Here is a 22549-nt window from a genome sequence, read left to right as displayed (position 1 = left end):
CGGGTCCTCCACTCTCGTCTTAACGACTGCAGCCCCTCGATGTTTCATAATTTAATAATTACATATTTGAACGAGAGAACATAATGTTTACACTTCTTAATTAAAGTGATGTAACATCGTAAAGCGTGGACAATTTAAATGCAACGAAAATAACTTGGTGGGTAATATAAAAGGTACTCGTAATGTAACATTAGGGGACTCCCAGATCACATGAAGGTGATCTTGGTGCGCACCTGGTTGACCTGCCACACGTTCAGGTTCTCGTACTCCTCGATGCACGCCTCCACCTGCGACAACAGGTAACCGCTGTGTCAATATGTACCTCACTACATCACTACTACTAGTACTACATTATGGTGTTTATCTTAATATTTTTTGTGAATGTCTGCTGGTGTCTGATTTACAACTGATGCAATGTCATGGTTTTGTTTTGTATCAGAAGTAGGTATATTTAACTACATTTTTTAACTACATTACTTAAACTTTGTACAACCGGTTTATAGTATTTCTAGCGTATCGAGCATTTGTGTGTATTGTACATTGTCGTTGTTTTCTTATCTTTGCTATTTTTAATCGTTATACAATGTAATTCAATGGATGACTGTTATTGGCCTTATTTTTATGTAAGCATTAATATGTCTTAGTTATATTTACGGCTGTTGTTGTCCTGAATACCAATAAAAAAAATAAAAAAATACTATATGCATTCCACCCGAAATTAATAAGTATGCTAAATGTTAATTTTAGTTATAAGCAAAGAGTCGAAGTATGAGGTATTTAGAAAAAATCATGCCTCAAACTTGACAGCAGTGAAATGAGGAACCTAAGTGCGTTGTCGATGTATCAGCTTGTCAATACTTCACGTTATACAGTGGCACAAATCATATGGCGCCGTATAGTGTCACCTAGTTCGGCTGTCGGTCTGGGGCACAACTTTATTACACTTTATACCTCTTCCTCAATCAATATTTTATGGTCATGAGCTATCAGTTGCTGTAAGTTAATTACAATTTTTACATCCCTGTCTCTCCCCCAATAAGGTATTTGACTGTATTTAAAATAAACGATTATACACCATGCATGAAATTGAGCACCAGAAGATTAATAAAGAAACTTAGACAGCAGTTATTTTTAGACACAATTTTTATTTTAAAACAATCTATTTTACAATCTAGTAGCAAAATCGTTTTGACAGTTCGAGTAAAGAAACTGAATTGACTAGTAGTCAAATACCCTATTGCTCATTGGTTAACTGACAGAGATGCTTAAAGGGATGAGTCATAAGATCGATTTTGTACGAATATTGTCGTATTATTTATCTCCCTCTCGTTGTGTTAGTGTTTTACAGATAGTGAATAATCCTTTCCCATCGTATCAGTGAACCTACTTACTTTTTGTACGGAGACTGATTGAAATAGCATGGCGGTGGGTGGGTAGATTCGTGTGACCGTTAAAGGATCAGGATAAAAATGGCAATATGATATGTGGATTGTGGTTGTGGCGGGATAGAGTACGCACCTGGTCGGGTTTGAACCCCTTGTCGACGCAGCGCTCTATGACGTCGGCGATCTTCACGGTCTGGCTGGCGCCGGCCAGGTCGCGCACCACCGCGAAGATGCGGTCCGTCGAGCTGATGCCCCTGCGCACAAACATTACACTGTTCATCCCAATATCCATGTAAACTTACTGTCTGTTGTCACCGATCACCGCTCTCACTATCGAACAAGTCTCTCTAATACTTGCAACTCGTGTAAAGTCCGAATGACGAGCAGTATCTACCTGATTGACATATAGATAATTTGTAAACCTTGTTACATAACAGACAGGTCCACAAAAGGTCCGGTAAGTGTTTATTAATATTAATAATATTATGTTTATTAATATTTATTTATTTCGTGTATGCACAGATGTTTTGACGTGTAGTGTACGTCAAAACATTGTAAAGATGAATTTAACAATAATTATTGATACATTATCAAGAATTTATAATAAGGAGAATACGTTCAAATGATACAATGTCAGATTATTAATAAGAAAAAATATAATAGACTTAAAATTTAATTTCACGAATGTTATAAAATGCATCATTAATTAACCATTTCTTTGATTTCCTATAAAATCAATTATTATTTTCTACGTTTTGAATGCCATTTCGGATAGCATTGTAGATTTTCGGATCGATTACATAGCTGGTTTTGGTAGACTTGGTTAATCTGCATTTGGTTATACATATATAGCAAAGAATTTGAGATAGATGCGATTGTCAAAGTCAATTATGTAGCCACAGTAAATTTACTGCCTCCTTTGGTCAGAAGATTAAAACTGTTAGAACGCCATTTGACTTCGATTCTTATTTTGTCACAGATATGTGTCAATTTGTTAAATGTCAAAAATTAACGCCATCTACTCGAGACTAGGCAAAGGTATGGTGCATTCTTTTCGAGCGTTGGCGCCATACCTTTGGCCTACTGTCGAGTAACTCTCTATACACTCTATTCTGTTTGGTTATAGCTAGTTTCCCCCTTTGTCTGTGGACTGTGTCTGTCTGTTATCGGGCCTTAACGGAAAGCGACTGATATTAGTCCTTATGAATTTTGCAACATTTAATATGTAATGTGTTTAGGGATACATACAACTGCCGAGATAGTGAGTCGGGGGGGGGGCGCGACGCGACCTATTGTACGTACCGCCCGCTATTAAACTTACCTTTGGAAATTTTCGTCAACATGCTGTAGTGACTGTTTAGACATCTCCACGAGGCGGATGGCTTCTGAAACATCTTCTTTTTCTACTACGTCCGACAATCTGAAACAATACATATATATATACAGTATGGACGCAAAAACGAATGCTATCTAAAACCAAATATTTAATTTTATAGTTGTTAATAAAAAAATAACACAGACATTATCTTAATTTATTAAACCATGCTCTACCATCTCCCGTGAGAGTTTCGCGTACCACAAGACTCTTTATTATAAAACTCTGATGTTATATTTAGGTTATAGGTTTAATAAGCTTTACACCGAAGTCTATTTGAGGTTGAAATTATCCTGTATTTAATAAACATAGTTGATTGATACGGACACGGACGTGAATAAGTGAAGTAATACCTGAGACGGGCTAGAGCGGTGGAGAGGCGCAGGATTGCCAGCAAGTTCCTTGCAGAGGTGAAGGTGACGTCGCGCGCGTTGCGTGCCTCCCGCCGCAGCTCCACGTACGACGCTGGGGATAAAACAACAGGTATTACAGGAACTGCTGATGACTTTTGATCACAGACTAAACATACACCGCTTGTTTTTTGTTTGTTAAATTTGTTAATTAAGTTCTAAGCCTTAGATAATATGGAAGAGCGGTGTCTTCTGTTACAAGTATTTTATACTTACTAGAAGACTCCAACCTTTACAACTGTACCCTCTTTGTTAACAAATAAACATTTTTCATTTTCATTTTCATTCATTTTCACCGCGTTTACAAAGAGTGCGGGCTAAAGGAATGTCAGTCCTACAATGCTACGTCGCGACAAGCGCTGCGAGAAATTCAAGAGTAGCAAGACATTTAAAATACATTTGGTGTGACGTTATCCTGTAAAGATCTTCTGCAAGGTATTTACACCGAACAGTTAGTGATATGTTTCTATAAAAATATCTCATCAGAAATGAGTGCCTTTCACCCCTTGGTTATCAATCTCCTAAAAATCTCGTCTTCTTTTTTGGCACTAGATTCCAATTACTTTTCTGTAGTGATTACATATATCTAGGTCGCAGGGTGTAATGTTAATTTGTACGGTAGGTAAGTATCATAGAGAAATATAGTAAGACAAGAGTGCTCACTCCATACATCATTTCAAACTATTAATTTCAGTGTCTACATCTAGCATCGAGTAGCGGAACTATCAGTACTGCTACTTGACAATAGATGTAGCACCGACTGGAAAGTCTTATCTCAACAGCATAAGACTTTCCGGTCGGTGCTACATCTATTGTCAAGTAGCAGTACTAATAGTTCCGCTACTCGATGCTAGATGCTAATAGTCTTTTTGGTACTAAAACTAATATATGGAGTGAGCACTCTATGTATTTTTTTCTCTATGGTAAGTATTAACTTACAGACGATGTAGTCTGCGAGGTGTCGCGGCACGACGGGCTGCTTGCGCCGCGCGAGCGCCACGTAGCGGCGCACGAGCCGCATGGGCAGCGCGCGCGTCTGCGCCGCCGGCTGCGCGCCGTGCTGGTGCACGTACGTGATGTGCTTCGCTAGCTCCAGGTCCTTCTCGCTGTACGTACATACAACACACAACATTCACACTTGTATTTCTATTTCCCCTATTGAGCTACCTTTCCACTCTCGTGTTAGACTAGGCATACTTATGTAATTGTAATAAAATCATGGTCAAGTTAGAAATTTTAACTTTCTGTTGCTTGTTATCTCCAAGTATGATTACTATGATGATTTATTATATTATTGCTGTTTTTGTCAATTATCTTAAAATTGATTGTCTCTCCTTGGACCAACTTTAAGTGTTTCTATTTGGTCCTGTAGTTGAATGGTAAAGAATGCCTTTTGGCATTAAGTCTGCCATTAGTACATCAGTTTATCAAAAACAATTTACTATGTACTAAGAGCAACCAAAACTAAATCTGATTCGATCTAACTTCATGAGCCCTAGTCACAATTATCAGAACTGATATGGTACAAAAGGTATGAGTGAGTGGGAACTGTGCTAGTACCCACCGATTAGGCTGGTCGCGGATGAGCCACAGCAGGTCGAACCGCGAGAGCAGCGCGGCGGGCAGCTGGATGTTCTGCTCGACGCTGCGCTTGGGGTTGTAGCGGCCGTAGGCGGGGTTCGCGGCCGCCAGGATCGACACGCGCGCGTTCAGGCACGTCATTATACCCGCCTGCGCGCACACACACATGCAACGTCACACAACGATAATCAATCAATACAAACACTGGAACCGGCTGCAGGCAAATATTGTATTATAATATGTAGTGTAAGGTTATATTGAAATGATTGCACAACCGTAATGCTTGTAATCTGCACTGCGCTATGGCTTCGCCGTAGCTGATAAGAGCATCTCCCGATCAGGCAAACTGTGTTTTTTCTTCAAATTGTACGTATTAAATAAACCCTCTATTTGTGTCGTTCCCCCGCAAAAAGTCCCATTTTGGCGCTTGCCATAAGGACGCTTACCTAATTTAATTTTTACCATACTCAAAATATCGTAAAAAGTCAAACGTAGGGGCATAGCTATGATTAATATACAACATCTAATTATGTAAACATACTTTCCATAATGTCAATATCCAGAGAGGAAAATGGGGACTACGTTTGTATGGAGAAACGGCCGTCCTCTTTCTTCTTAATGTTCCTTTCTCATTATACGCGTGTCTCCCACCATAGGGCTTTGAATATAAGGTGTTATTCGCTAAACTGAGCTTCTATTAATAGGGAACCCCGAAATCGCTAAAAATATATCGTCAGGTGACAAGCAAAAGACACTAAGTACCACCACAAGTTCATAGCCATAGTGAACCATATTAGTACGAATAGAAGGTTGATTTTTGTTTAAATATTTTATAGTAATTAGTGACTTTTGCTTGTCACCTGACGATATTACCTTTTTCATACGTTAATTTCGCTGATCAGATGTCGATGTTTTCTATGGAAAAGCCAAAAAATCTAATTGCGGTCTTATAGTAAAAGTAGCTCGATTTAGCGAATAGAATCGAGCCCTGCATTTAAAGCCCCATGATGGGAGACACGCTGTATAAGATAGGTGGTATATTGTCCAAGACAACAGAGTAAGGATCGGTTGCACCAAACCGTCTGTCACCGTTAGGGTTCGCTAAATTTTATTGTATGGGAAGTTTCGTCAGATCTCTGCCGCGTGACGTTGATCAGTCTATTAACTGTGGCTGGTGCAACTGGCCCAGTGGAGGCTGCAGGCGTCGGCGTCACCTTGGCGATGCTGATGGTCTGCTGCTCCATGACCTCGTGGATGGCGGTGCGGTCGGCGTCGGCCATCTTGTCGAACTCGTCGATGCAGCACACGCCCTGGTCGGCCAGCACCAGCGCGCCGCCTTCCAGCATCATCTCGCCTGTAAACGGATCCTGCCGACCGACACAACTAGCTTTTAACATACTTACAAATTTCGATGAAGGTTTTCACAATACGTCGGTATCTTTGTTTCCTTTTTTTAACAAACTTTTATTAGGTCGGCCTGTATGTAACTATGTAATGGAATCTTGCATGTTAAATTTGATCCACTTCCCGGTTTCCGATTGAGCTGAAATTTTGCATACACATGTAAGTCGGGTGACAATGCAATATTATGGTACCATCGAGCTGATCTGACGATGGAGACAGGAGGTGGCCAAAGGAACTCTGTGATGAAACAACGCAACCTAATTGTGTTAGGGGTTTTTAGAATTGTCTCGATGAGTATTAGTTGTCTGTCGTAAGAAAAGTACAGTCAACGATAAAAGCTTGTACCAAAAATGAAATTTTTGCCAAAAACTTTTTTACAAGTTTTTTTTTATTTAACTTGCCCTGTTAGTAAGTCAGTGTGGGTCAAATCTTGGAAGCTAAAACCCACTTCCCGATTAACGATTTAGCTAAAATTTTGCATAAATATGTATTCCGAGTTCTGAAGTAACAAGCATACAACCAAATTGAGAACCTCCTAAATATTTTGAAGTTGTTAAATGAGAAGTGGTCAGTGCGGTACCTTCATGACGGCGGCAGTGAGGCCGACGCCCGAGGAGCCGCGGCCGGTGGTGTACTGGCTGCGCGGCGCCAGGCGGTCGATGTAGTTGAGCAGCTGCGACTTGGCCACGCCCGGGTCGCCCATCAGGCAGATGTTGATGTTGCCGCGGATCTTCATACCGTTCGGCCGCCTGCATAAACCAATCGTACATACTTACCATGTTTTTACACGCGCCTGCTGATATAAATGGATTCATCACTATCACTACATAGTATAAAGCAAAGTCGCTTCCCGCTGTCTGTCTGCTTAGATCTTTAAAACTACGCAACGGATTTGATGCGGTTTTTTTAATAGATAGAGTGATTCAAGAGGAAGGTTTATGTATAATTTGTTAACCCGTGCGAAGCTGGGGCGGGTCGCTAGTTGATTATATAAGACAGTTTAAGCTAACTCTGCACCCACTTTGACAAGTGTCAAGGACTCTAGGACAAATTCGTGCTTTGTATTTGATAGGGTATACGGCTCCGTTCATTATGTGGGACCTTTGTTGTCAAAAGTTAATGTTTCACAATCCAATGACCGCAAAACATACAATACAGTGCCATCTACTACAGTAGTCACTTCATTTCACAGGGGGAACGATTTTCTCTTATCAATAACTCTTAGTGTAAGGCCTGAGTGGACGCTCGAGTTGGGCATGCAGCGGGGCGGGGCGTGCGGCGTGCATGTTAAACAAATGCAAGCGTATAGGAGCGGCCTTAGTATACGCTGCTCAAATTACTTGTGAGCCCGACGCCACGCTGCACGCCCCACCGAACGCTCCGCTTCGAGCGTCCACTCAGGCCTTACAATAAGTAGTAGCGTAGTGTGCCCACCTGTCGACGCCACCGACCAGCAGCAGCAGCAGCGCCTTCTTGACGTCCTCGTGGCCGTAGATCTCGGGCGCCAGCGAGCGCGCCATGCGCGCGTACAGCTGCTCCTCCGCCAGCTCGGCCAGCTCCTCCTCGGACAGCGCCTCTGCGCTCTCGCACTCGTCGCTCGCGTTCACGCACGTCACGCCCTGCGCACGCACATACAACACCTCTACTTAATTACCACACTATAAGGAAGGTGGATTTTTAGGCCCAGTAGTCCAACTTCGAACATTTTATAATCCTCGTTTGAAATTCATAATTTCGGACGCATTTGGTCGCTGGCGACGGTCCGCCCGGGCGCGGGCCGCTGCAAACTTGCTTAGAACTGTCGCGTCGTCACTTGTTTTGTTCGAAGTTAGACTACACGGTATAAATCTTGTGTGCATACACTGAAATTACACTTAACATTTCGTTATTTACGGATTGACTCTCAATTTTCTGTTTAGTGTACAAACGAAAATGTAGCAAAAAAAAATTACATCTGTTGAAATGATGAAGTATAACTCCCGTAGCATGATTGCAAAGATATTATACTGACGTGCGCCTCGAGGTATGTATCGGAGAGCAGCCCCTGCGTGATCTGGCGGAAGCCGGCGCCCAGCAGCGGCAGGAAGACGCCGGTGACCACCACGTGGTCGCCGGGCTGCGCGCGCCGGCACTGCTCGCCGCGGCAGTACACCGCCAGCTGCCGAGGGATGTGACCCACCGGCACCTGCTCCGACTGTACACGCAATACCATTTATTATACTTCTTCATTTTGGCTGACACATTTATCATTTCATTATTTGAATTATTTCACATTACGACAGCCAAGTCTTATTATTAGTAAGCTGTGCATTACTTTTCTCAAAAATGGACGGCAAAGTCGACGTTGCCGGTTAAAAAATAGGTCGCGAAGTGCGTAGTTTATGGTCATTCAAAAAATTAAAAAGTTAAAAACATTGCAGTCTCGATTTCGGGACTGCAATGTTGCATACAAATTCCATTATATAACGAGTTCCAAACTTTTTAAAACTTTAAATGGCCATATCAAATGAAGGCATAGGTCCCTTAAACAGCCAAACAGATGATCAGCATTTATTATTATATAAAGCCTGTAACAGACTATCGCACCGCACCGCGACCTTGGAGCGTCGCACTCATAAGTGAGAGCGAGAAACAGATATCTCTTTCTCGCTCTCACTTATGGGTGCTCCAAGGTCACGGTGCGGTACGATAGTCTGTTACAGGCTTAATGTTGGTACCGCGACTATTTAGGTGTCTCAAATAGGTTGGTGTATTTTCAGCAGAAAAATACTTCTTTTTTTTTAAGGCGGCAAGCATATCTTTTTAATGGTTTTACTTTTTTATGTGAAAATTAGAACGTTGCTTTCGTAAAATATTTCTATTTCTTGCATCATTTTTGAGAAAAGCACTATATATGACTCGGTTGGAAGGCTACTTGCTGGCTTCGGATTCAATTAAACGGACTCCCAAGGTCGTCCGTTTAAAACGAATCCTCAGCCAGCAAGTAGCTACTTCCGAACCTCGACAATAATGTACTATAGTATTTGATACTGACATGTTCCTGTATCTTGATCTCCTGGAACTTCTGGAAGCGCGAGCCGCGCGTCTGCAGGTGCAGCTGCCCGGCGGCGTTGTTGAGCCGGCAGGCGTCGGCGGCGCAGGCGGGCGGCGGCGTGAAGTGCAGCGCGCGCACCGGCTGGTACGTCTCGGCGCCGCACGCGCCGCACGAGTACGTGGCCACCACCAGCAGCGGCTTCACTTCCGTGCAACGAGTCACTATGCCTGCACAACACCCCACAAAAACTCTGCTTCAACGTAATCTTCATAAAAATATATCTGACGTTTCCTTGTGACAAAATATAATGGCAGTTGAATTTGAAGTCAATGGTATAATCAAATTGTTGTATTGCTTTTATTTTAACAAAAGAAATGCAATTATGTTTATGGATTGAAATGACATTTGCAGTATACATGAGTAGGAGTAGGTCTATGGGGTTTTGCTGCTTGGAGATCTGTAAGGTCTATATGTGGAACCCTTTCAAACTTGGAACAAAAAGTATTACAGGAATTATGGTGATTCAAATCTTACCTCTTACTGTTGTCAATTTACCAATATGTTCAGCCTTTACTTCTCTAATTGGTACAGATTTGGCACTAGACAGATCTTTGAAGTACACTTCACTGCAACAAAAGAATATCTTTTGGAAATGTTTAATACATGGAAAATCAATAGCTGATTAGTGTTTAAAGTGGTTGATAGTCCTTAAAAACAAGAACTATAAAACAGCAACATTCCTACTATTGTCACATGCTTATAAATGTAGTATAAGGTTAGATGGGTCTTACAATCGTCTGATCAGCTCTGGAGGGTACCGATTCCTGGGATCCCTCATCTCCCCTGGGATCCGGTGGTTCCTTGCCTCCAGCACAATGCGGTGCTCAATATATACATCTAATGCATCTTTAGCAGTAACCTGAAGACAGACAAATTAAAATATTTGTTACTTGTAATAATGATTTTAAGTATGCGTTTGTAGTGTTAGTATTAGATGATAAGAAACATATATAAAAACTTTAAACTCTACACATAACAAATACCCTAGACTTATTGTATGCAAGTTGTGTAATAACAAAAAATGAGGTACATATATGGCTGACAACTCAAAGGCAGTGTGAGAGAGACACTAGAACAGAAATACTTTCAAACAAAGGCTTATACTTTAGTCCCAAGTAATCCTAGGTTAGTCTTGCTTGAACTTGTAGTTAAGGAACATTTTGAACGGTTTAGTATTCCAGCTAACCTAACTAACAGACTGAAAATGTGTTTGCCACACATGAGGTGAGGACAAATGGGAATACACTGTTACCAATAAAAATGCTTAAACAGGGTTTAGTCAGAAGACAATCTACCCTAAGATGCTTATATGTACTATAAAATATATAAATACAAGCTAATATGATTAGTGATTTTGTATGTAAACTAAGTATTCACCAATATAACAGCTGATATTAGCTTGTATTTTTTATGCAATAGGCCCCAGCTTCTAGAGTACTTTTGAGCTAAGTGTGGAAATTTATTTATTATTTAATAAGCAGGCAGGCAGTTTGACAACTGATATGGCCTGTATCCAGTAATCAGTTATCATGAATGAGTATTATATATATTAGATACAATATACTTGTCTAATTTACTTTTAAACTGGTTCACATTTTGTGCTGAAACCTCTTCCGGAAGTTTGTTCCAAAAACGCTATTATAAAATAATAAATGCCATTATAAATGTCATATTGGCAACTCTTTTGTTCGTACACATAGAGACTTACAGATGGTAATTACCACTTTTCTGGCTGTGTCTAAGAGCCATATGTATGGATGTATGTACGAGGAGTCTTGTCCCGTTATAGTCTTCTGAACCATGTTTAATATACCTGTCTTAGTGCCAGTTGCACAATCCACACAATCAAATTTAGCGAACTCTTTAACAATGACAAACAATGGGTGCAAACAACCCTTACCCACATTGATTTGATGTTATGGTGAACTTGCATTTAAAGCACACTCTGTCACTGCAAAGTGTTTGTAGAGTGAAATACATTTGGATACCTACCTCTCTGTGTTTGTAGTCCGGTAGCATTTCATACACTACATCCGACACCATGCTCGTGTACCGACGCGTGTTCTGGCGCACCGCCTCAGCCAGATCCTCATTTGTTTCGTGCAGGTCATCCAGCTCCACAGTAAATGCCACCTGTACAAAACCATAACGTTGCAGCTATTAAACCGTCATACATAACCTAATAATAAAGAATACAATAAGAACTGTTTTACCTGTTCCCTGTGAGCGACTCTAGTGAGTTGTTCAGCATATTTAAAGAGCTTATGCCCCTCGTCATCGGTCTGGCAGAAATCAACGAAGAAGTTCTTCAGTGTTTCTGCAACAAAGATGTTATCAAGCCTCGACAACGTAAGTCTAAACAAGATCTGTTAATGAAATTAAAGTAATAAATACCTTTGTCTGCAGCGTAATCTCGCATAGCCATTGTAATCTTGAGAGAATTAACGTTTTATTAAAAGATTAGAAGTATTTAGCCGGCAGTAAATGCAGAAATGCCCAACAAGCAACTTGTTCTTCTTGAGTTGTGATGACAGTTGTACAAAACGGCGCGAACCGCGAAAATGGACAATGGTGTAATTTATTGTCTATGGCTAGACGTTAGGCTCGCGTGCTCTTTGTTCCGACAGTATTATGGCTCCTCTACACGATGGGCCAACGCCGGCCACTCCAAGGGACGCATTTATGCGTTAGAGGGAGCAAGTGATATTGCTATCTCATTCTACCGCATGGCTGCGTCCCTTGGAGTGGCCGGCGTTGGCCCATCGTGTAGAGGAGCCATTAAGCGGAGTCCAGACGACCGATTTGATCGAAAAGAAATTGGCGTCGATCTCCACACGTCCTGATTTGATCGGACAATTTAATCAGACTGGCGAAAATTTGTCTTCGTCTGGATACGCCTTTAGATAGGAACGGATCGCACAATCCGGAAATCCTTCGTGCGATGAGTGGATGATAGTGCTAAATGTCATGTACCTAACATGTCATTGTATCTAAAAAAAAAGTTTTCGCGCCAATCCAAATCAAACGTCAAACTCCAACTCCAGTTAAAAAGCTAGTCTCTCAAGTCTCTGTCAGCGTCAAGCGATTCCAAAAACCTTTTACCCTTAAATTACATTGTAAATACTCTACGAATGAAGATTGTTAATAAATAAAATATTAAAACATGTCGGAATCGTTAGGTAAATATCACATAAGATCTGTTAATACACCGTATTTACATAAAAGTGTTTTTAACCTTACTATACTGCTTGTTTAACTTTTAGCTGGGCAAAGGGCTAAACGCCAAAAAACTGATAAGTTTGGAAGATTATCGGCACTGGAAAAGTTAAAAAATTTGAAAGGAAAAGGTTCAAAAAACAAATACGATGTGGACGATATGGAAAATGTGTACGATACCGTGGACGAACGCGAGTATAGCGCGCGCGTGCAGCGCCGCCAGGACGAGGACTGGATCGAGGACGGTGAGCGTGTTGTGGTGAAGAATGTGTTTCTGTGTACATGATTGCAAGGGACATATCATGAAACTGGGAATCTGTTATTGGTTGTCTTGTCTTGTGTGCGAGTGGACTACCACAGCTTACAACCGATATGTGTTCATTGTACACTTTTTCATTTATAAATATTTGATTGTGTAGAAATGATAATCATCATTCATTCATTGGTTCACATTTCCAGATGGAACAGGATATGTAGAAGATGGCCGTGAAATTTTTGATGACGATGAAGATGTTGATGATACTTATGTATCATCCACAAACAAAGAGAGTGGCCGTGGTCAGAAACGGAAGGCTCGCCTTGCAGCCCCTTCGGCCAAAGGCAATATAAGAAACTTACTGGGAGCTATGCCTACTAAGAAAAAAGAGGTACAATGATTATACAGTTATTTAAGTATAAGTTTGCATAAAACAATAAAATAATACAATTATTAATTTCTTTTATAGGACACTAAAATATCAGAAGATAATATATTATCAGATATAATGTCGGATTTGGATGGCAATGTGGCCTCAGCAGTTGTCAAACCCAAACCTCTGATAGCTCACAAGGTTATCACTGTGGACTCAAGCAAGAAAGATGCTCAGAACTATTTCAAAAGCCTGTCCTCTTCAGTCAAAAAGTCTTCAAATATTTTCAGTAAGCAGCATAGTTCTGATGTCAAAACAGAGAAAGATGACAATGTGAGTACACAACCTATTTATTTATTTGCATGTTTTTGATTGTGCCAACCTAAGGGCTGGACAATTTAAACTAAGCAGACACCTCTTTTCAATTAATTAATATCTGGGAGACCAAGCTTAGCTCAGAAAACGTATAAAAACTCATAAATTAGCGTTTTCCCAGAGATGAAACCTAGCTAGATCGATTTTTCGCCCCCGAAAACCCCCCTATAGCAAATTGCATCGATATAGCCGTTTCCGAGATCCCTGAAATATGTATATAAATAAACAAGAATTGCTCGTTTAAAGGTATTGGATAGATAGATATTGGTATGAATGTTATAGTTTGTCAAACCAATTTGCCTGTCAGTAAGACAAAGATAGTATGATTCTCTCTGTCTATGTTTGAAATGAGAAAGATAATTATAAATTGATTGTAAATGATATGTATTTGTATTTTTTCAAGGCTGTACACAGTGAGGCTCCTAAGTCGTATGATAAAACAGTATTGAGTAAGCCTGAGTGGACTATTGACAAAGATATAAAAAAAGAATTGGATGACAGTGCTTCACAAAATATTGAAGAGTTTCCAACACAAGATATTGACTTTGATGATGATTTTCATAATGATGCTTTACCAACTTGCACTGAAGCTGTAGCAAAAGATGATAAGAACATTCCCAGTTCTGCTGCCACCATAACTGATGTGGCGGATGAATTTCTTACTGAGCAATTTGAAATCTTTTCTACTACAAAGAAAGAGCCTTCCCCCATGAAGCTAAAAGAATTATCTAATAACTGGATGGATGAGATGGGTGACAACCAAGCCAGCCTGGCTGTCCAAACTGATGGGTTGTTGCCGCTGCAGACCAATGAGAATGGAGAGCAAGTATTGAGGTTCTTCTGGCTGGATGCATGGGAGGACCGCTACGTGAAACCCGGGGTGGTTTACCTGTTTGGGCGCGTGTATGTCAAGCCTGGCAATAAGTCTGCAGGAAGTGTGTCTTGCTGCTTGGTGGTCAAGAACATTCAACGACAGTTATTTCTTCTACCAAGAGAATATGTGAGTTTAACATTTTATCACATAAGTAGTATAAATTACATAAAATAGCAACTGTGTTGATTAAATGCTTTGCTAAAAATTCTATCATGGACAATAAGGGTTATATGATAGTTTGTTCGTGCGAAACCTATTATGCAAATGCAAATTATGAGCTAGAGTGTTTCTCTTGTCTCCACTCATATACATATATCCATAATTCTGTTTGACAAGAATATTTTATTTGTACAGCAGCCATGCGGCTTTTTTACATGTGCAAAGTAAAAAATAACTCGCTAATTTCATGATAACTACAGAGAGTACAGACCACAGGTGGTCTAGCATGAGTTGCGTTTTTGCGCGCGACTCCATTCATCTTGAGATGAGCGAGAACGCAATTTTTTAAGTTTTGTTTGATTGCTGTTGGTTTCAGTGACAACATTGTATGTTGTCTGCTTCTATATTTATGAATCAAGTGTTTTTTCACACCGATTCTGTAACCTTTTTTATTTGTATTCTATCCAGTCAGTAAGACACAAACATGCATTCAGGGCCGTGTTAATTCTTTGTAAAGCCAGTGAAGTATAAGCTCCATTGAGCTTCACATGTTTAATGAAATTTCAGTAAGCACTCACAGAATGTCAGCAAAATATGTATTAAATGTTGTCTAGTAAAACAATTTGCTTTGCTGGTTGCCAAGTTGCCATACCTAACCTTAATTCTGGAAGAGCATCATTAATTTAGATGAAGGTCAATTTTATATTCTTGTATTAGTTTAAATATCTGGGTGACCGAGCTTCGCTCGGAAAACATATAATAACTCGAAAATGCGCGTTTTCCCAGAGATAAGACCTAGCTAGATCGATTTCTCGCCTCCGAAAACCCCCATATAGTAAATTTCATCGAAATCTTTAGAGCCGTTTCCGAGATCCCCGAAATATATATATATATATATATATATATATATATATATATATATATATATATATATATAAATAAACAAGAATTGCTCGTTTAAAGGTATTAGATAGATAGATTTGTGAGATTGGTGGGATACCTGCTTCATATAAACTTTTAATTTATTACTATGCAAATATTTGTAGGATCCTGTTGTCCTTTTTTTAATCACTTATTTTTCATGGTTGGTTCAGTTGGTTACTGTCTTAAAAATAGTGTTTATCTACCAAACAATATTTTTTCAATAGGTAGGTACCTAATAATGGATGAGACAATAATTATAGGTGATTTCTGTAGTAGTAATATTTATTGTGTTGGTTTATTCAAAGTAAGGCTTATTGAACATTATTTTGCATAAATAAATAATAGTTATTTGTTTTACAAGAGGGCAAAGTTGTTGTTTAACCGCTTATGCTAATATTGATACCTAAGCAAGCATCTGATTACTTTGACACACATGTGGATAAAAATAAACTTTCTCATCAGTTTTTGAATAATCAAGAGAGCCTTTATTAGCAGCTGGTGTGCTGAAAATATATATGTTGATGTGTGTACTACAAATGTATTTAGCAAGACCCTGCATAGCGAATATTTATAAAGATAATGCGATTGTATATGTATTCTCATTATCATGCATATGCATTCCTCAGCTATGGACTACCACCCACCCTTATTATCATACATTTTTGCTGTGCTATCTTGGCTGCCTCACTGCGATTGTGGTTGACATACATCTGTACTTTTTGGTTTTTCTGTTTCTTTGTTTATCTTAGATTTGTTTGTTTTTGCTTTGTGTTTATCTTAAGCCCCGATTGATTGGTAAGTAATTTTCTTCATGTGACGGCAAGAATATTAAACGAATAGGCACCCAGAAGTAATTTTATTGTAAATAATTCTCAACTCAATAATGTTTCTTAAACAGAACAGATGAATCCCAATCAATTCTGAACTTTCGTGTCTAGTATTTTCAGAAAAAGTGCATGTTTTGACATCATCAAGATATATAATTATGACTTCAAATACAAGTGTTTGTTATTGGGGGTTCTGTGTATAAGAGAATCTTATATTTATTTATTTAATGACAAAAATGAATAAAAGCGGCCAAGTGCGAGTCGGACTCGCCCATGAAGGGTTCCGTATTTAGGGGATTTATGACGTATAAAAAAAAACTACTTACTAGATCTCATTCAAACCAATTTTCGGTGGAAGTTTACATGGTAATGTACATCATATATTTTTTTTAGTTTTATCATTCTCTTATTTTAGAAGTTACAGGGGGGGGGACACACATTTTACCACTTTGGAAGTGTCTCTCGCGCAAACTATTCAGTTTAGAAAAAAATGATATTAGAAACCTCAATATCATTTTTGAAGACCTATCCATAGATACCCCACACGTATGGGTTTGATGAAAAAAAAATTTTTGAGTTTCAGTTCGAAGTATGGGGAACCCCAAAAATTTATTGTTTTTTTTCTATTTTTGTGTGAAAATCTTAATGCGGTTCACAGAATACATCTACTTACCAAGTTTCAACAGTATAGTTCTTATAGTTTCGGAGAAAAGTGGCTGTGACATACGGACGGACAGACAGACGGACAGACGGACAGACAGACAGACAGACATGACGAATCTATAAGGGTTCCGTTTTTTGCCATTTGGCTACGGAACCCTAAAAAACAATAAGAGAGAGAGCCCAGCAAATAAAATAATAATAAATAAATGAATACACTACAGATACCTAATGGATGATACTTGACACTCTGGTACTTTCATACTACCTATGTATTAAGAGATGATTAACATCAGACTAAACTACCACATTTCATCAAAATCGTTACAGCGATTTAAGCCTGAAGAGTTAACAGACAACCATGCAATGTTCATGATGATTTCTCTTATATTTCCAGAAATTAGACTCGATCACCTTGGAGGCAACGGAGCAAGAGGTGAGCATGATGGATGTTTACGAGGAGTTCAACAACTCGGTGGCGGCCGAGCTCGGCCTGAAGGAGTTCAAGTCGCGCAAGGTGGCGCGCAGCTACGCCTTCAGCCTGCCCGACGTGCCCGCCGTCTCCGACTATCTGGAGGTCAAATACTCGGTCAGTTATACTACAACTCGTGTACACATATGTTTTAAAACTATTTTACCCATACGCATTATGCAAGCAGCAGAACAGCATGTAGGTACTATGGATATATATAGCTTTACTTAGGTGTGGAGATAGGTCGATTGTCCCCAGGAATATTTTATTTTAAAATCTAAGCAAAACGTAACGTTTTATTATCTACACAAATTCATCCACACGTTCTTCATCTATAGGGATTCTTTTAGCGTTTTATGATAAATAAAGGGGCTTCGAAAATTTTATTAACCTGTTTTCGATAGTTTCCATATTAATTGGTGTCATTTATTTGTATACAATTTACAGGCAGCATTTCCAGCGCCCCCAGTGGGTAAGAAGTATCTGACTTTCTCGCATATTTTTGGGTCCAACACATGTTCACTGGAGACATTTCTGCTGGAGAGGAAGATTAAAGGGCCTTGTTGGCTGGAGGTCCGGCAGCCCACCGCACCACAGGCTAAAGTGTCCTGGTGTAAGCTTGAGGGGGCCACAGAAAAAATGGAAAATATAAGCGTCATCAGGACTGGTGATTTAGAACCTCCACCAATAGTTATATGCACGGTAATACATCATCTTAGATAACCACCAGAGTCGAACGCTACCAGGAGTAGGGTCTCTAAGACATCTATTTGTTCATAACACGTCTATTTGTTCTTGTTGACGCAAATGGCTGAGCGGTGAACGGCTCAAACCCAGTGAGTGCAAAATCGGCTGAGTCACGAAGTCAAACATTTGTCTTAGCAACCCTGCCTCCGTTTATCTATCATGCGCTAACTACGACTCTTTATTATTAGTTGTATTCGACGTAACAGACTGTTATTGAAAAAATGTTTCTTTTTTTTTTCAGATTAACATGAGAACAATTATGAATGTAAAAACTAGGAAACAAAAAATACTAATGCTAAGTTGTTTGGTACATAACAACTTCCCTGTGCACAAACCACCACCAAACCCGCCCTTCCAGCAACATTTCAGTGGCAAGTAACCCATCTCGTCTCGATAGTAGTAGTTCTTTGAATACGGCGGGTCCGTTCCGGGTGTGTGTGACATGTATTTGTTTTGGTTGCAGTGATCACCAAGTGTGACGACCTGTGGCCGATGGACCTGAAGCAGGCGCTGTCTCAGTACAAAGCTACCAAGTTGACTAAGTGCGACACGGAGAGGGAACTGCTAAACTATTTCATGGTACAATTCTGGAAACTAGATCCAGATTTGGTCGTAGGCCACGACCTACAGGGATTCCAACAAGATTTATTAATAGGAAACGTATTAGACTTGAATATACCAAATTGGTCTCGTTTGGGACGCCTAAAGAGGTCTACGGTGCCTCAAAGAAAATTCGCAAGTAAGGACGCTTTTTTGGGGCGGCTGGTCTGCGACATTAAAGTTTCAGCCATGGAACTCATCTCGTCGAGGAGTTTCGATATGGACACGCTTTGTGTAAACGTTCTCAAAATGGCCGAAGGCGAACGTGTCGACGTGGCTCTCGAAGATTTACCCAGATATTACGAAAACAGCGGCGACCTGCTTCAGCTAGTGTCGCTGAGTATGCAAGACGCATCCTACATACTCAAGATCATGTGCGAACTGAATGTGATTCCGCTCGCCTTACAAATCACGCAAATAGCCGGCAACGTGATGTCGCGGACGTTGCTGGGCGGGCGCTCCGAGCGCAACGAGTTCCTGCTGCTGCACGCGTTCACGGAGCGCGAGTACATCGTGCCCGACAAGGCGGGCGGCCGCCGCGCCGCCGCCGGGGACGGGGACGCGCCTCCCGGCAAACAGACCAAGAAGAAAGCCGCCTACTCCGGCGGCCTGGTACTCGATCCTAAAAAAGGGTTCTACGATAAACTCATTCTGCTGATGGACTTCAATTCCTTGTATCCCAGTATTATACAGGAGTACAATATCTGCTTTACTACAGTAAAACGGAAGAACGCTTCCGCTCCCGATGACGATGTGAACAACCTAGTGCTGCCGGGACCTAATAGTGAGTTTGGCGTGCTACCGACGCAAATTCGAAAATTGGTAGAGAGTAGAAGAGAAGTGAAGAAATTGATGAAGGCGAGCGATCTGCCCCCGGAGCAGTACGTGCAATACAACATCCGGCAAACGGCGCTCAAGCTGACGGCCAACTCGATGTACGGGTGTCTCGGGTTCGCGCACTCGCGCTTCTACGCCAAGCCACTGGCCGCGCTCGTCACCATGAAGGGCCGCGAGATCCTCCTCGACACCAAGGACATCGTGCACAAGCTCAACTACGAGGTCGTCTATGGCGACACCGACAGCTTGATGATCAACACCAACTGCTTGGAATACGACTACGTCTTCAAGATCGGCAACGACTTGAAACGAGAGATCAACAAAAAGTACAAACAGATCGAGCTAGATATTGACGGCGTGTTTCGATACCTATTACTGTTAAAAAAGAAAAAGTACGCAGCAGTCGTCATTAGTAAAAACAAAAGCGGAGAATATGTAATGACTCAAGAACACAAAGGTTTGGACATCGTGCGGCGCGACTGGTCGCAGCTAGCGGCCGAGGCGGGCCGCTTCATCCTCACGCAGATCCTGTCCGAGCAGAACGCCGACGACCGCCTGGAGACCATCCAGGCCCATCTCAATAAACTGAAAGAAGATCTCGTGGGTGGCAAAATACCTCTCTCTATGTTGACCATAACGAAGCAGCTGACGAAAAACCCTAGCGAATATGCAGACAAACATACGCAACCGCACGTCCAAGTTGCCCTCAGACTTAATATGAAAAATAGTAGACGATTCAAGAAAGGCGATATCGTTCCTTACATTATTTGTGAAGACGGGACTGCGAACTCGGCGACGCAAAGAGCGTATCATATAGAAGAACTAAAAAGTTCGGAACATTTGAAGGTAGACTACCAATACTACTTGGCGCACCAACTTCACCCGGTGATATCGCGAATCTGCGAGCCCATCGAGGGCGTGGACCCGGCGCGAGTGGCCGGCTGCCTCGGCCTGGACCCCTCGGGCTACAGGCAAGCCGTCAAAAAGGACGCCACACAGACGGACACCTTCGAAGTCGAAAACGAACAAGAAAAATATAGACATTGCAGGGAATTCGTTTTTACGTGCGTCGGTGAAAATTGCAAGATGGAGAACAAAATCAGGGAGTCTTTTGTCAAAATGGACAAGGAGACCGTATCGTTCATGGAGTGCTGCCAGAACTCTAAGTGCAGCGCGAAGCCTGTAGATTACTTGGCCAGCGTCCAGAACGCGCTGAGCGGGCAGCTGCGAGGGTACGCGGCGCAGTACTACGGCGGCTGGCTGGCGTGCGAGGACCCCGCGTGCGCGCACCGCTCGCCGCGGCTGCCGCAGGCCTTTGCCGGCGGCTTCCCGCTCTGCCCGCGCTGCGAGAAGGGCGTCATGTTTAGAGAGTACACTGAGAAAGACCTCTATCTACAAATAAATTTCTTCCTCTTCCTGTTCGACATCAACAGAAACAATAACTTAAGTAAGTTTGGCTCAGAGTACTTCTTGTTTTTGTATAGTTGTTTAATGCACGAAAGAGGACAGACCGGAAAACATAATGACGCAATTACACTGGGTCGGTCGCGCATGCTAAGTATCGGGTTGCCAGAATATCCCGCTTTAGAGTGCTACTAATTTGAGTGATATAATTATATACCCGACACATGATGTCATACTTCGGCCATTCATTCAAACTTCATACGGACGGACTAGCACGTGCGACCCGCTGTTACCACAGCTCAAGTTATTAATCAGCACTGCATTCGGAGTGGTTTTCCCAGTTTCTCATAATTTTACTTATTTTAGGAGGCAAACGTAATCGTATGGTACCAAACTATAAACCTGGAGTAATATTTATAATTGAAACTGGAACATTTATTTTATCTTATGTAATGTACCGATATGTAGAGACCGGAAGTAGCCGCAGGAACTCTAATAAACGAATACAAAATCATCACGGTTAGGCTCGTTAGTATCGTGTTGGTGAATAGGTTATGAAGATGATTGTACACATAAAGTTATTTGTCAAAAAATTCATTTTTGATAACTGCAACATTTTTGCAACTAATTCATCGAGACAATTCCAACAACCCGAAAACGCGATTAGGTTGCTTTGGTTTATCACAGAGTTCCAATGGCCACCTCCTGTCTCCATCATCAGATCAGCTTGATAGTACATATCATAATATTGCATTGTTACCCAACTTACATTATGTATGTTTAAATATGACCGGTAACGCGTTTATGAATAGTGTGTGCGGAAAGAGAAGAGTCGTGGAATGTATGGGGCCCCATAGACTCTTCTGTTTCCAAACAGACTCTAACGCCATTTGTCTGCACTGAAACTACTGAAAGCTTACACCAACATTTGACAGCAACACCGGGGTTGCTTTTTATATAGGCCCGCAACCTGTAATCTTCATTTGCCTCTCTTTCTAACTACCAAATATGTTTGACTCTGACAGCGATTACACGTTATGGGTCTTTTATAAAACGCAGCCTAATGAATTTACGTGATCAACCGACAGTGTAGGTTGTAGGTACTTGTAGTAACACATAATGTAGGTATATCTATAGGTAACGACGGTGAACGTCCGCTCTTGTTACAGAGGTCCGAGTCGCGTCGCACGTGGCTTCAGCTTTCCAAGTATTGAAAGAGATGACAGAGGATTACTTGGCTCACTCCGCCTACTCCATAATAAACCTTTCAAAGTTGTTCCGCTTCTTCAGCGTGGACCCGAGACTCGGCACCAAGGCGAAGGCGGAAGCCCTCGAGATCGACATTCTCCCAGAGACTGAACATATAGATGCGTTCATGGAGTTAGGCTCCTACTAGTGTACCTGCACCCGATCTATGTTTTATCATCTATTATTTTAATATTATTCAATAAACTTATTTGTAGACGTATCATGTAGTGGATACTCATTTTATACACTAGATTATTAAAATCGGTTTACATATAACCTGGGTGTGGCCTGTAACATGAGTAATAAATAATTAAAACATAGATTGTAC

The 22549-nt window shown here is 41.0% G+C and overlaps 2 protein-coding genes across 2 annotated transcripts; one reads left to right on the top strand and one right to left on the bottom strand.

The window, feature by feature from the left end:
- Positions 1-130: 130 nt before the first annotated feature.
- Positions 131-11733, bottom strand: LOC134660771 (DNA replication licensing factor Mcm7). Its single transcript, XM_063516560.1, has 16 exons — positions 11644-11733; positions 11463-11566; positions 11242-11382; positions 9981-10108; positions 9724-9815; positions 9190-9416; positions 8167-8349; positions 7590-7774; positions 6736-6904; positions 5966-6118; positions 4735-4901; positions 4110-4276; positions 3114-3225; positions 2707-2805; positions 1519-1639; positions 131-287 (listed from the first exon to the last, which is right to left on the bottom strand). The coding sequence occupies exons 1-16, from the start codon at positions 11672-11674 to the stop codon at positions 207-209; spliced, it is 2160 nt and encodes a 719-aa protein (XP_063372630.1). The 5' UTR covers positions 11675-11733; the 3' UTR covers positions 131-206.
- A 582-nt stretch (positions 11734-12315) lies between these two features.
- LOC134661366 (DNA polymerase alpha catalytic subunit) lies at positions 12316-22437 on the top strand. Its single transcript, XM_063517406.1, has 10 exons — positions 12316-12428; positions 12513-12710; positions 12925-13112; positions 13191-13427; positions 13873-14469; positions 17311-17502; positions 17833-18087; positions 18374-18503; positions 18596-21016; positions 22143-22437. Exons 1-10 carry the CDS (start codon positions 12413-12415, stop codon positions 22367-22369), a joined length of 4461 nt encoding a protein of 1486 aa, XP_063373476.1. The 5' UTR covers positions 12316-12412; the 3' UTR covers positions 22370-22437.
- Positions 22438-22549: the final 112 nt, after the last annotated feature.

Source organism: Cydia amplana, chromosome Z, assembly GCF_948474715.1.
Source record: "Cydia amplana chromosome Z, ilCydAmpl1.1, whole genome shotgun sequence".
In the NCBI taxonomy this organism is placed as follows: Eukaryota; Metazoa; Arthropoda; class Insecta; order Lepidoptera; family Tortricidae; genus Cydia; species Cydia amplana.
The sequence above is the reverse complement of the archived record's forward strand: the minus strand, read 5'-3'. Positions and strand labels throughout refer to the sequence as shown.